The sequence below is a fragment of the Hyperoodon ampullatus genome (assembly GCF_949752795.1).
Source record: "Hyperoodon ampullatus genome assembly, chromosome: 12".
Taxonomy (NCBI): domain Eukaryota; kingdom Metazoa; phylum Chordata; class Mammalia; order Artiodactyla; family Ziphiidae; genus Hyperoodon; species Hyperoodon ampullatus.
The window spans coordinates 17,242,775-17,257,863 of NC_136925.1; the positions used below are offsets into that span (position 1 = coordinate 17,242,775).

At 38.6% G+C, this 15,089-nt stretch overlaps 1 protein-coding gene across 2 annotated transcripts in view; it reads right to left on the bottom strand.

The window, feature by feature from the left end:
• Window positions 1-15,089, bottom strand: part of PHF3 (PHD finger protein 3) — a gene marked incomplete at its 5' end in the record, with an annotated part of 94,613 nt that overhangs the window by 9,062 nt on the left and 70,462 nt on the right. For both annotated transcript variants that reach the window (XM_079716665.1, XM_079716664.1), the window contains 5 exons: window positions 936-1,071; window positions 1,956-2,087; window positions 10,831-10,947; window positions 12,188-12,344; window positions 12,427-12,574. In XM_079716665.1, the coding sequence (XP_079572791.1) occupies window positions 936-1,071; window positions 1,956-2,087; window positions 10,831-10,947; window positions 12,188-12,344; window positions 12,427-12,574 (690 nt within the window). The remainder of the gene's footprint in view (window positions 1-935; window positions 1,072-1,955; window positions 2,088-10,830; window positions 10,948-12,187; window positions 12,345-12,426; window positions 12,575-15,089) is intronic.

Sequence of the window (15,089 nt, forward strand, 5' to 3'; positions counted from 1 at the left end):
ATTTTGAGAAGATACGTCATTTTTATTATAAGAAAGCTGCCTAGTCTCTAAAACAATGATGGAGGGCAGCATGTTAACTAACCTAAAAAATTTTTCATCTTACTGAACAAAGTATGTATTAGTCCTTTAGCATACCATAGTAAAAAAATAAAAATCGAGAGCTACATCTCTAGAGTTTTAAAAAACTCTCGTCCTCCACCTTTACCAATAAACTGAATATAAACTTAAACTCTTGCTCAACACATCCCCATTTCTTATGCCCTAAACCCAGCCTCTAACATCTGTCAATATTACCTGAGTATCTCAAAGCCTCCCTTTAATTAAAAGCACCTGCATCTCCCTCTTGCACTAGTGCACAAACGCCTGCCACCTAGCCTCGCGCCTTCTTCTCTTGGCTTCTTTCATCATCATCTCTACTCAAAGTCAGAGAAATCTTCATAAAATTCCAAGCTGATCATATCATTCTCCTGCTAAAATCCCTTCAATCACTATCCACTGCTCTTAGACAGAAGACGAAAATCTTTCATATGGCCTACCCAAGCAGGTTTTCAGCGATTTTTATCATGATCTGTAAAGTAACATTTTATATCATGATCCATTACTTACATACACACACACTCCACATACCCGTGTCTGTGCACATGTGTGTGTATACATGTACGTATGCATGTGTGGGGTTTTTTTGTTATACATAAATAATTGGAACTAAAGTCTCTCAAAATCATACTTATCTTTATCAGTGCAATTCACCATGATATTCTCTATTCTGTTTTCGAAATGCTAGTGAACTACTTACTAAGTTGATTTCACTACTACTAAGTCACAATCTGACTCTGCACCAGTACTGGGAAAACAAAAACCTATTTAAATTACAATTTACATGTATTCCCCTTTCAAAATGGAAGCAACATTTAGGAAGAAATACTTCAAATTACCTATGCAAATTTTGCAGTTAAGATCAAAAAGATGTTGTCTGTGTTGACTAGTGGTATCTTTAGACAAGGAGTCAATCTCTTCTTTCGGTTTCTCAGATCCTTCTGTCTTCTCCACTGACTTATTAGCTGTAGGTTCCTAACAACAGTGAGAGTGAAAATAGGTTAACAGAAAAACTTTGGCCTCAATTATTTAAACCATCTGATATTTCATACTGATATTTTTCCAAAATGAAACTGCTCCATTCATAGGTTGTTTTTCACGCTTTAAAAAATAAATGCTAGATGTTAATTATGGCATAAAACAGAGCAAAAACTCAAATATTTCTCATTCTTCAAGGCCTCTAACAATATCTATTATTTTCTCATTGATATTTGAAAGTAAGAAAAGCCGCACCTGCTCTCAAACTAGTCTAAGAAGCACCTACAGATTTCGAGGCCTGTGATGCAGGTGGTCTGCACACTATGTACAGAAAAACAATGCTTTAAACACTCTCAAAACAACATTAAACCAATAATATAGACAACTCTAATAAATACACACTTTAAAAAATTCTTTTTTCTACTTTAAGAACAAGAGGAAGCAGTGGCTTCTCTTGTTGCAGAGCACGGGCTCTAGGCGTGTGGGCTTCAGTAGTTGTGGCTCGCGGGCTCTAGAGCGCAGGCTCAGCACTTGTGGCTCACAGGCTACAAAGCACAGGCTCAGTAGTTGTGGCACATGGGCTTAGCTGCTCTGTGGCATGTGGGATCTTCCCGGACCAGGGCTCAAACCCATGTCCCCTGCAATGGCAGGCAGATTCGCAACCACTGCGCCACCAGGGAAGTCTGCCCCCCTTTATTTTTATATTCCAAGTGAATCATTAATGTGAGTGAGGCTCAGTTTGATATTACCATAAGTATTAACAGAAGAAAATGGTTAAGTATAAACATTTTCCCTTCTATCAAAAACGGGCAAATAAATCTTTTCTGAATCTTCATGTTTTGAGCACTATAAAACATGCTATTTTTATTATCATAATTTACCTGAATTTCCATGGCTGCTTCCTGTTCTTTCATTGGAGCATCACTCTCAATTTCTATCTCACCTTTATGAGTTATCTTTGTGATTGGTCTTCTTTCCACTTCTCTCTGTTCTTTCTCAATCATCTCTATGGTCTAATAGGACATATTTTAAAGAAAACTTCACAGTTAAAATCACAGATAATTTTTAACCTTTAGGTAGTCTCTCAAGCAACAAACATATACTGAGTACTTGCAAATGTCAGTTTTGAGTGCTGGGGTTTTAAGAATTAGAGCTCATACGTCAGCCTGGAGAATTTTACATGTACAGTAACTGGAGGCAGCTGAAGTGTAATCTAATTTGCAAAGTGATGAAACATGATATTTACATTTAAAATCTGCTTTCTGACCTAGTATTTCAGCAGGTGCCACAAAGAAATAACAATCAAGTTCCTCTTAGATTCCTAACTTGATGTTCTAACATCTGCCACAGCAGCAGAAATTTAGTCAAACAACAGAAATGGGCAAATCCCCCATCAGAAGGCTCCTGACGGAACATACTTTGTGACAGTGAACAAGCTCAGCAACAAAGCATAATAAAAACGCAAGAGCAGACAGGATTAGTAAAAGGTAGCTGAGAGGGGAGTGGGTTAAGGAAGGTAAAGACGGATCCGGTCATTTGTCTTGTCACTGTTAAGTGCAAATCTTCCTTTAAAGAAAGAAATCACATACACAGCCCAAAGAAAGAAACAGCAGGTCTCCCATGCAGATGGCACCTGCAGCCACAGTTTCTAAGAAGAGAGGCACGTGCACATTTGGGATACGGAGGGAAAAAAGAGATGGTGATAATATTTGCAAAACACGAGAAACTATACAAGGGGAAAGTAAATAAATATGTGACTTAGTGTAATGTATCAAATTAAGGCCTCTTGCACATCAAACTAAATTTGGTAGAAGATCAACATGGAGGATTAATGCTTAAGATCAGGTAAATCGTGTAGACTTAATATATAAGAAACCACTATCTTCTAAAATAAAGAGCTAATACTCTAAGGCCATTATAATAAAAGCAGTGGATAATGTGGCTATCTTGCAGTCACAATAATTTGAAGTCACATATTCCCTTCACCTTCAAAGATATTTCAAGTTCACAAACCCCCAATAAAACTCTCAGCATTGGTAACTTTCAGAATTTTTTAGTTTTAAAAATGCAATACATAGAGAGAGGGGGGGAAGATGGCGGAAGAGTAAGACACGGAGATCACCTTCCTCCAAACAGATACATCAGAAATACATCTACACGTGGAACAACTCCTACAGAACACCCACTGAACGCTGGCAGAAGACCTCAGACCTCCCGAAAGGCAAGAAACTCCCCACGTACGTGGGGAGGGCAAAAGAAAAAGGAAACAACAGAGACAAAAGGATAGGGACGGGACCTGCACCAGTGGGAGGGAGCCGTGAAGGAGGAAAGGTTTCCACACACTAGGAGCCCCTTCGCGGGCGGAGACTGCGGGTGGCGGAGGGGGAAAGCTTCGGAGCCGCGGAGGAGAGCGCAGCCACAGGGGTGCGGAGGGCAAAGCGGAGAGATTCCCGCACAGAGGATCGGGGCCGACCGGCACTCACCAGCCCGAGAGGCTTCTGTGCTCGGCCGCCGGGGCGGGCGGGGCTGGGAGCTGAGGCTCGGCTCGGTCGGAGCGCAGGGAGGGTACTGGGGTTGGCGTGAACACAGCCTGAAGGGGTTAGTGCACCACTGCTGGTCGGTAGGGAGTCCAGGAAAAGTCTGGACCTGCCGAAGAGGCAAGAAACGTTTTCTTCCCTCTTTGTTTCCTGGTGCGCGAGGAGAGGGGATTCAGAGCACTGCTTAAAGGAGCTCCAGAGATGGGCGCGAGCCACGGCTAACAGCGCGGACCCCAGAGACGGGCAAGAGACGCTAAGGCTGCTGCCGCCACCAAGAAGCCTGTGTGTAAGCACAGGTCACTCTCCACACCTCCCCTCCCTGGGAGCCTGTGCAGCCCGCCACTGCCATGGCCCCGGGATCCAGGGACAACTTCCCCAGGAGAAGGCACGGCGTGCCTCACGCTGGCCTCTGCCACCGCAGGCTCCCCCCGGACTCCGCACCCCTCCCTCCCCCCGGGCTGAGTGAGCCAGAGCCCCCGAAGCAGCTGCTCCTTTAACCCTGTCCTGTGTGGGCGAAGCACAGACGCCCTCAGGCGACCTACACGCAGAGGCGGGGCCAAATCCAAAGCTGAGCCCCAGGAGCTGTGCGAACAAAGAAGAGAAAGGAAAATCTCTCCCAGCAGCCTCACGAGCAGCGGATTAAATCTCCACAATCAACTTGATGTACCTGCACCTGTGGAATACCTGTATAGAAAACGAGTCATCCCAAATTGAGGAGATGGACTTTGGGAGCAAGACTTATTATTTTTTCCCTTTTCCTCTTTTTGTGAGTGTGTATGTGTATGCTTCTGTGTGAGATTTTGTCTGTATAGCTTTGCTTTCACCATTTGTCCTAGGGTTCAATCCATAATTTTTTTTTCTTTAAAAAAATATTTTTTCTTAATAATCTCTTTTTATTTTAATAACTTTATTTTATCTTACTTTATTTTATTTTAGCCTCTTTCTTTATTCCTTTCTTTTTATTTTTTCTCCCTTTTAATTCTGAGCCATGTGGATGAAAGGCTCTTGGGGCTGCAGCCAGGACTCAGTGCTGTGCCTCTGAGATGGGAGAGCCAACTTCAAGACACTGGTCCACAAGAGACCTCCCGGCACCACATAATATAAAACAGGGAAAATCTCCCACAGATCTCCATCTCAACACCAGCACCCAGCTTCACTCAACGACCAGCAAGCTACAGTGCTGGACACCCTACGCCAAACAACTAGCAAGACAGGAACACATCCCCACCCATTAGCAGAGAGGCTGCCTAAAATCATCATAAGGCCACAGACCCCAAAACACACCACCAGACGTGGTCCTGCCCACCAGAAAGACAAGATCCAGCCTCATCCACCAAAACACAGGCATTAGTCCCCTCCACCAGAAAGCCTACACAACCCACTAAACCAACTTTAGCCACTGGGGACAGACATCAAAAACAACGGGAACTACGAACCTGCAGCCTGCAATAAGGAGACCCCAAACACAGTATAAGATAAGCAAAATGAGAAGACAGAAAAACACACAGCAGATGAAGGAGCAAGATAAAAACCCACCAGACCTAACAAATGAAGAGGAAATCGGCAGTCTACCTGAAAAAGAATTCAGAATAATGATAGTAAAGATGATCCATAATCTTGGAAATAGAGAAAATGCAAGAAACATTTAACAAGGACCTAGAAGAACTAAAGATGAAACAAGCAACGATGAACAACACAATAAATGAAATTAAAAATTCTCTAGACGGGATCAATAGCAGAATAACAGGCAGAAGAACGGATAAGTGACCTGGAAGATAAAATAGTGGAAATAACTACTGCAGAGCAGAATAAAGAAAAAAGAATGAAAAGAACTGAGGACAATCTCAGAGACCTCTGGGACAACATTAAACGCACCAACATTCGAATTATAGGGGTTCCAGAAGAAGAAAAGAAAAAGAAAGGGACTGAGAAAATATTTGAAGAGATTATAGTTGAAAACTTCCCTAATATGGAAAAGGAAAAAGTTAATCAAGTCCAGGAAGCACAGACACTCCCATAGAGAATAAATCCAAGGAGAAACACGCCAAGACACATATTAATCAAACTGTCAAGAATTAAATACAAAGAAAACATATTAAAAACAGCAAGGGAAAAACAACAAATAACACACAAGGGAATCCCCATAAGGTTAACAGCTGATCTTTCAGCAGAAACTCTGCAAGCCAGAAGGGACTGGCAGTACATATTTAAAGTGATGAAGGAGAAAAACCTACAACCAAGATTACTCTACCCGGCAAGGATCTCATTCAGATTTGATGGAGAAATTAAAACCTTTACAGACAAGCAAAAGCTGAGAGAATTCTGCACCACCAAACCAGCTTTACAACAAATGCTAAAGGAACTTCTCTAGGCAAGAAACACAACAGAAGGAAAAGACCTACAATATCAAACCAAAAACAATTAAGAAAATGGGAACAGGAACATACATATCGATAATTACCTTAAATGTAAATGGATTAAATGCTCCCACCAAAAGGCACAGACTGGTTGAATGGATACAAAAACAAAACCCATATATATGCTGTTTACAAGAGACCCACTTCAGACCTAGAGACACATACAGACTGAAAGTAAGGGGATGGAAAAAGATATTCCATGCAAATGGAAACCAAAAGAAAGCTGGAGTAGCAATTCTCATAGCTGACAAAATAGACTTTAAAATAAAGACTATTACAAGAGACAAAGAAGGATACTACATAATAAGGAAGAGATCAATCCAAGAAGAAGATATAACAATTATAAATATTTATGCACCCAACATAGGAGTACCTCAATACATAAGGCAAATACTACCAGCCATAAAAGGAGAAATCGACAGTAACACAATCATAGTAGGGGATTTTAACACCCCACATTCACCAATGGACAGATCATCCAAAATGAAAATAAATAAGGAAACAAAAGCTTTAAATAATACATTAAACAAGATGGACTTAATTGATATTTATAGGACATTCCATCCAAAAAAACCAGAATACATATTTTTCTCAAGTGCTCATGGAACATTCTCCAGGATAGATCATATCTTGGGTCACAAATCAAGCCTTGGTAAATTTAAGAAAATTGAAATTGTATCAAGTATCCTTTCCGACCACAATGCTATGAGACTAGATATCAATTACAGGAAAAGATCTGTAAAAAATACAAACACATGGAGGCTAAACAATACACTACTTAACAACGAAGGGATCACTGAAGAAATCAAAGAGGAAATAAAAAAATACCTAGAAACAAATGACAACAGAGACACGATGACCGAAAACCTATGGGATGCAGCAAAAGCAGTTCTAAGAGGGAAGTTTATAGCAATACAATCCTACCTTAAGAAACAGGAAACGTCTCCCATAAACAACCTAACCTTGCACCTAAAGCAATTAGAGAAAGAAAAACAAAAAAAAACTCCAAAGTTAGCAGAAGGGAAGAAATCATAAAGATCAGGTCAGAAATAAATGAAAAAGAAATGAAGGAAACGATAGCAAAGATCAATAAAACTAAACGCTAGTTCTTTGAGAAGATAAACAAAATTGATAAACCATTAGCCAGATTCATCAAGAAAAAAAGGGTGAAGACTCAAATCAATAGAATTAGAAATGAAAAAGAAGAAGTAACAACTGACACTGCAGAAATATGAAAGATCATGAGAGATTACTACAAGCAACTCTATGCCAATAAAATGGACAACCTGGAAGAAATGGAAAAATTATTAGAAATGCACAACCTGCCAAGACTGAATCAGGAAGAAATAGAAAATATGAACAGACCAATCACAAGCACTGAAATCGAAACTGTGATTAAAAATCTTCCAACAAACAAAATCCCAGGACCAGACGGCTTCACAGGCGAATTCTATCAAACATTTAGAGAAGAGCTAATACCTATCCTTCTCAAACTCTTCCAAAATCTAGCAGAGGGAGGAACACTCCCAAACTCATTCTACGAGGCCACCATCACCCTGATACCAAAACCAGACAAAGATGTGACAAAAAAAGAAAACTACAGACCAATATCACTGATGAACATAGATGCAAAAATCCTCAACAAAATACTAGCAAACAGAATCCAGCAGCACATTAAAAAGATCAGACACCATGATCAAATGGGGTTTATCGCAAGACTGCAAATATTCTTCAATATACGCAAATCAATCAATGTGATACACCATATTAACAAGTTGAAGGAGAAAAACCATATGATCATCTCAATAGATGCAGAGAAAGCTTTTGACAAAATTCAACACCCATTTATGATTAAAACCCTCTAGAAAGTAGGCATAGAGGGAACTTACCTCAACATAATAAAGGCCATATACGACTAACCCACAGCCAACATCGTTCTCAATGGTGAAAAACTGAAACCATTTCCACTAAGATCAGAAACAAGACAAGGTTGCTCACTCTCACCACTATCAGTCAACATAACTTTGGAAGTTTTAGCCACACCAATCAGAGAAGAAAAGGAAATAAAAGGAATCCAAATTGGAAAAGAAGATGTAAAACTGTCACTGTTTGCAGATGGCATGACACTATACATAGACAATCCCAAAGATGCTACCAGAAAACTACTAGAGCTAATCAACGAATCTGGTAAAGTAGCAGGATACAAAATTAAGGCACAGAAATCCCTTGCATTCCTATACACTAATGATGAAAAATCTGAAAGAGAAATTAAGGAAACATTCCCATTTACCACTGCAACAAAAGGAATAAAATACCTAGGAACAAATCTACCTATGGAGACAAAAGACCTGTATGCAGAAAACTATAAGACACTGATGAAAGAAATTAAAGATGATACAAACAGATGGAGAGATATACCATGTTCTTGGATTGGAAGAATCAACACTGTGAAAATGACTATACTACCAAAGCAATCTACAGATTCAATGCAGTCCTTATCAAACTACCAATGTCAGTTTTCACAGAACTAAAACCAAAAATTTCACAATTTGTATGGAAACACAGAAGACCCCGAATAGCCAAAGCAATCTTGAAAAAGAAAAATGGAGCTGGAGGAATCAGGCTTCCGGACTTCAGACTATACTACAAAGTAATCAAGACAAAATGGTACTGGCACAAAAACAGAAAGATAGATCAATGGAACAGAATAGAAAGCCCAGAGATAAACCCATGCACATATGGTCACCTCATATTTGATAAAGAAGGCAAGAATATACAACAGAGAAAAGACAGCCTCTTCAGTAAGTGGTGCTGGGAAAACCAGACAGCTATATGTAAAAGAGTAAAATTAGAACACTTCCTAACACCATACACAAAAATAAACCGAAAATGGATTAAAGACCTAAATGTAAGGCCAGAAACTATCAAACTCTTAGAGGAAAACATAGGCAGAACACTCTATGACATAAATCACAGCAAGATTCTTTTTGACCCACCTCCTAGAGTAATGGAAATAAAAATAAACAAATGGGACCTAATGAAACTTCAAAGCTTTTGCACAGCAAAGGAAACCATAAACAAGACCAAAAGACAACCCACAGAATGGGACAAAATATTTGCAAATGAAGCAACGGACAAAGGATTAATCTCCAAAATTTACAAGCAGCTCACGCAGGTCAATATCAAAAAAAAACCAAAAAACCCAATCCAAATATGGGCAGAAGACCTAAAGAGACATTTCTCCAAAGAAGATATACAGAATGCGAACAAGCACATGAAAGAATGCTCAACATCACTAATCATTAGAGAAATGCAAATCAAAACTACAATGAGGTATCACCCCACACCGGTCAGAATGGCCATCATCAAAAAATCTACAAACAGTAAATGCTGGAGAGGGTATGGAGAAAAGGAACCCTGTTGCACTGGTGGTGGGAATGTAAATTGATACAGCCACTATGGAGAACAGTATGGAGGTTCCTTAAAAAACTAAAAATAGAACTACCATACGACCCAGCAATCCCACTACTGGGAATATACCCTGAGAAAAACGTAATTTAAAAAGTCACATACCACAATGTTTACTGCAGCTCTATTTACAATAGCCAGGACATGGAAGCAACCTAAGTGTCCAATGACAGATGAATGGATAAAGAAGATGTGGCACATATATACAATGAAATATTACTCAGCCATAAAAAGAAACGAAATTGAGTTATCTGTAGTGAGGTGGATGGACCTAGAGTCTGTCATACAGAGTGAAGTAAGTCAGAAAGAGAAAAACAAATACCATACGCTAACACATATATATGGAATCTAAAAAAAGAAAGAAAATGGTTCTGAAGAACCTAGCAGCACGACAGGAATAAAGACGCAGATGTAGAGAATGGACTTGAGGACACGGGGAAGGGGAAGGGGAAGCTGGGACGAAGTGAGAGAGCGTCATGGACATATATACACTAGCAAATGTAAAACAGATAGCTAGTGGGAAGCAGCTGCATCGCACAAGGAGATCAGCTTGGTGCTCTGTGACCACCTAGATGGGTGGGATAGCAAGGGTGGGAGGGAGACGCAAGAGGGAGGAGATATGGGGATATATGTATACGTATAGCTGATTCACTTTGTTATACAGCAGAAACTAACACACCATTGTAAAGCAATTATACTCCAATAAAGATGTTAAAAAAAATGCAATACAGTGCACGTACTACATATGTTATATAACACATCAGTTAGGTCTGGGACAGCACTAGTTAACTATACACAAGGTATTCTGTGAATATAAACATTCATACATGATACTTCACATTTTATCAATAAATTGTTAACGAAAAAAAAACCTTATTCTTGAAATCTTTTGGCATTTGAAAATGAATATTAAAGGACTATAAACCTATAAAATTTTCATTCTGACTTAACCTGGCTCCACAAATTACCAATATTCATAAAACCTTCAAACTATGCTTTTGAAACATGCAAATGTAAGAAAAGATACACTTATTTTCCTATCCTTCTGATTTACAAAATATAAGGTAGTTATGTAAGTTGATAACTGGAGGAAATGAGAAAAAAGCAGAAGAGATCAGGAAAAATCAACAACAAAAAATTTAAGAATAGGCTAATGGAGGATCAGTAACAAAAAAATACAGAAGAACAAGTCTGCTGCTGTGCACTATGAGGTGAATTACTACCTCTGTGTATATCGTTTTTCTCTGTGGCTGAAAAAATATGTTTTGATATAGACAAACACATATTTGTAGATATTTTGATAGAGACAAACACATATTTACAGATAATCTTACATGTCTATTTTCTCTTCGTCTCCAAGCAGCTAACTCTTTAGAAGCTAGTTCTTCTGGACTCATTCTTATAAGGTGATCAGGGGTTACTTCTCCTTTTAGCACTTTTTTAAATAATATCTGGAGATATTTAAAAATGGGAAGGAAAGGAGAGGAAAACATTTTTAAAAGAACGAGGAGCTGCTATATAGAAACTTGTAATAAATGAAGATGAAATTTTGAAACCTAATTTACAAATGTTTAATGATTCATGTATTACACCTCCTGCAAAGAGAATAAATGACAGCTTGTTCTAGAAACTTACCATCTAAGGGAGCTAAATACACATTTTGTATAAAAACCAAGACATAATGGAGAAGCATGTATGGTGAAGTCATTATAACACCTTTGAAAAGTTGTATTAAGTCTTCCCAGGGACAGACACTGTCACAATAGCCAACCCATGACTGCATAAAAGATACTGCATAAAAGAACTTTACTGAATGTGATGTCTTTCATATTTTTAAGATTTCATATGTTTAAATCCTAACAGGCTTACAGTGGACTCCAGAGCAAAGAACCAACTGTAAGAATAAACCTGAAGGAAATAAATATTTACTTGAAGAAAAGCTTTCATATTACGTAATTCAAAAAGTAACTGATCCCCTGCACCATGATGGCAGATTGTACAATGTAGATTTTTCTTACGTAGCTGTTCGCATACTTCAGAAAATACCTCATATCACACACTACGGCAAATACCATTACACAAACTGACAAACTGATATCACTCGTGTGAAAACGTTGTAAAACTTAAACAAACGTGTAAGGAGTTTGCATCTATACCCACAGCTTTCAGATTTCCTCTAAGTCCCAGGAAAAGATTAAGGAGTCAATTAAAGTTTACTCCCCTGCTAAAAGATTCTTAGAACTAGTCATATTTAAATTAATAACAATATTCTAAAACAGCTTTCTTTTTTATCAAAATGTAAGTTATTTTCTTAAGCAGTGTAACTCTATTTTCAAATTTACATCAGAAGTATTAAATACATAGTGCTACAAATTTTGGTTTAACAGTGTTTTTGAAGAGTACATATGAATGAATTTTTTAATAAACTGGATTAAACAAGGGACATAAAGGAAAGAAAATTCACATCAATCGGGTTAAGATAGATTTAGTATTTTATATTTTAACAGACATTGCATAACACTAGTCACCACTGTTCAGAATTCATAACTCAGTTTCGTAGCAAAAGACTATTAAAATTACTGGTCTCACTTCAAGAAATAAATTATAGATCTATTGTATGAAAATCATAAATCCCTATGTATTAGGAAAGTTGGAAGCATAAAGATCCAGACATGAACAAAACATACTTACATTGTTTTTAGGATCTTTCAGATTGAACATCAAACTTCTATATTTGTTCTTATATTTAGCATCTGTGTCCCGAAAAAAAGAGAAAAGCTCTTTTTCAATTTTTGTGGCAACTTTTGCTGCCTTTTCCTCTGGTACCTTCAAATTTGAGTCTGTAAGTCTTAAAATTAGAATAATTCAATTATTTTCCAAATACATGAAGCGTATATTATTCAATCTTCTACAATAGCAACGCGTGTTACCTTTTCATAAGAATATCTTTGAGAGAATGCCGGACGCTCTGTCGGATCTGGTCTGTGGAAGGCTTGGAGGCAGGAGCCGCCGGAGGATGTGCACCAGGGGGGCCCTTTTCAGTTTTCTTCTTCTTTGTCTCTTGCTTCTCATAAGCACCTAATTTAAATAAATATCAAAACTCACTAAATTGCTTTTAAAAAGATATTTTCCTTTTTAATGCACAATGTAAGTTGACTGATTAAAAATCACCATTTTTAAATCATAAGATCAGACTCCATATTCCACACTGAAATATTCCTGACATTGAAATTCTAATCTATGTATGATGACAGATGATAACTAAAGTTATTGTAGTGGGTCACTGTGCAATATATACATATATCAAATCATTACATTGTACAACTGAAACTAATGTTATATGTCAATTATACCTCAATAAGAAAAAAAGTTCTAAATGAATTTTAATTAGAAATTAAGTGAGTAAACAGTGGCCCTAATGCTATAAAATGTATATACCCCTTTCCCATATTAGATAATGGTTTTTAGAGCTACTTTTCATATATATATATATATATATATACACACATATATATATGAAACACATATACCTGTAAAAAACTATTTAGAAAAATTGATCTCAACTTTTTAGGTGTGCAGATAATGTAATGTCCTTACTAATACCACAAAATTGATGAATCTCCTCTGGTTTTAAAACATTTGTGTTAATCTGAATGTTAAGCTTTTCAAATGATTTTTCATTCCATCATTACTAATTTATGCACATCTTCAGAATCTCAATGTCCTACAAACTCCTCATTCCAACAATTCTTAAATCGATCATTTTTTTGCCATTCATGTCCTCACTTTCCCACACAACCAACTTTGGCCAGGTAGCCCAACACCTACCATTCCGTTGCAGCCTGAACATCTTAATTCTCTCTCCTTTAAACATCAGCATTGGCAAAAACCACAACCTGGTGAAAGCTAACTTTTATCCTTCACCCAAATAGCCTACAAACAGCTGAAGGTACCTGGAGAAAGTAAGCACTGGTGCTGACAGATCTCACTTTAAATTTACAACCACAAATCTCAAGTAGAGAGCTCAATCTGCCACCCTAACCCTATTAAACTGTCCTAGTAAATTTGCTCTCCCACTTTCCAAAAATGTATTTTATGCTTTTTCTCCTTTCTTCTCAAACCAATGATACCTCCAACTTCGACCTCATTTGATTTTCTCACTTCATATTTCACTGAGGAAGCGAAGCAGTGTCAGCTACTTTCCCATCACCAAACCTACTAACGTACCTCATGTGTCCCCGGTGCTTCCACATGCAGCTTTCCCTACTGTTACAATGCATCAGCTGTCCTTTCCTATGACCAACCCCTCCAGGAGAATCCTATTCCCCTCTGATCTCTTCATGGATTTTGAACCTCAACAATAGCCTCTCTCTCTCGCCCACATCATCAAATTCTCTCGCTACTGGATCATTCCCATTAGTCTTACAAATATGCTATAATATCTCCTTAAAGAGAAATCCTGACCTCATATCCACCTCTAGCCACTACACCATTTCTGTTCCCTTTAACAGCAAAATGCCTTCAGAGAGTTATTCATAATCACTACTCCAGTTCCTCACCCTCCATACTTCCACACGCCATTGTAACTGGCTTCTGTCCCCACTGCTCCACCAAAACAGCTGTCTAGACAGCATCGGACACAACTGATCATTACCTCCTTCCTGGAACTTCACCTGGCTTCCAGGCCACCATGGTCTCTTAGTTCTCTTACCTCAACGGCCATCTCTTCGTCTCCTTTGCTGGATCCCTCTTCCTCCCACGTTCTAAATGCTGACGCACCCCAAGGCCTCTGCTTCTGCCCCTGCATTATGAAACTCTCTCTGTAGCTCTTTATACCTAAGTGCGTGATTTAAAATAACACCTATGCACTGATAGATCCCGAATTTATATACCATTGCCCAAAGTCCAGACTCAGCAGCCAAAAATTTACTCAAAACATCTCCACTTGGATCTCTAATACCCGTCTCAAAGTCAAAATACCCATAACATATTTTTCAATTTTCCTCCCCAATCTCTTTCTCAGCTCTGCAGACAGCACCAACACTGATCTAATCATCTCCTAAGACTCCTCTTCCCTTCACCTACCTACACCTAATCCAACAGCAAGTTCTGCCAAGTCTACTATAAAATATATATGAATCTGACCACTTCCCTCACTGTACCTCTGTTCCAAGCTACCACTCTTTCTTTCCTAGGATACGGCTAAAGACTCCTAACCAGTCTACTCTCCTTCTCTCCTATCCTCCTACAGTCCAGTCTCCACAGAAAACCACAGCGAGCCATCACTCTCTTGCACAAATTCCTCTAAAGGTTCCCCATTATATTGAGAACAAAAAAAATAAACTCCTGTCATGGTCTCAGAGTTCCTACATAATTTTGTCTAAACTCACCTTCCGCCAGCCACCATTCTATCCCTCGTGTATTACATTCTAATCATTCCACAGGGATTTTCTTGCTCCTCAAATGCAGAGACTATCTCCACCTCAAAGCCTTCAGCTTGGCTGTGCCCCCTTTGGATTCCTTCCTCCCAAACAACTCTGCATCCCTTTAGATCCCAGAGCACATTACCGCCTCCATTCTCTCTGAAACAAAC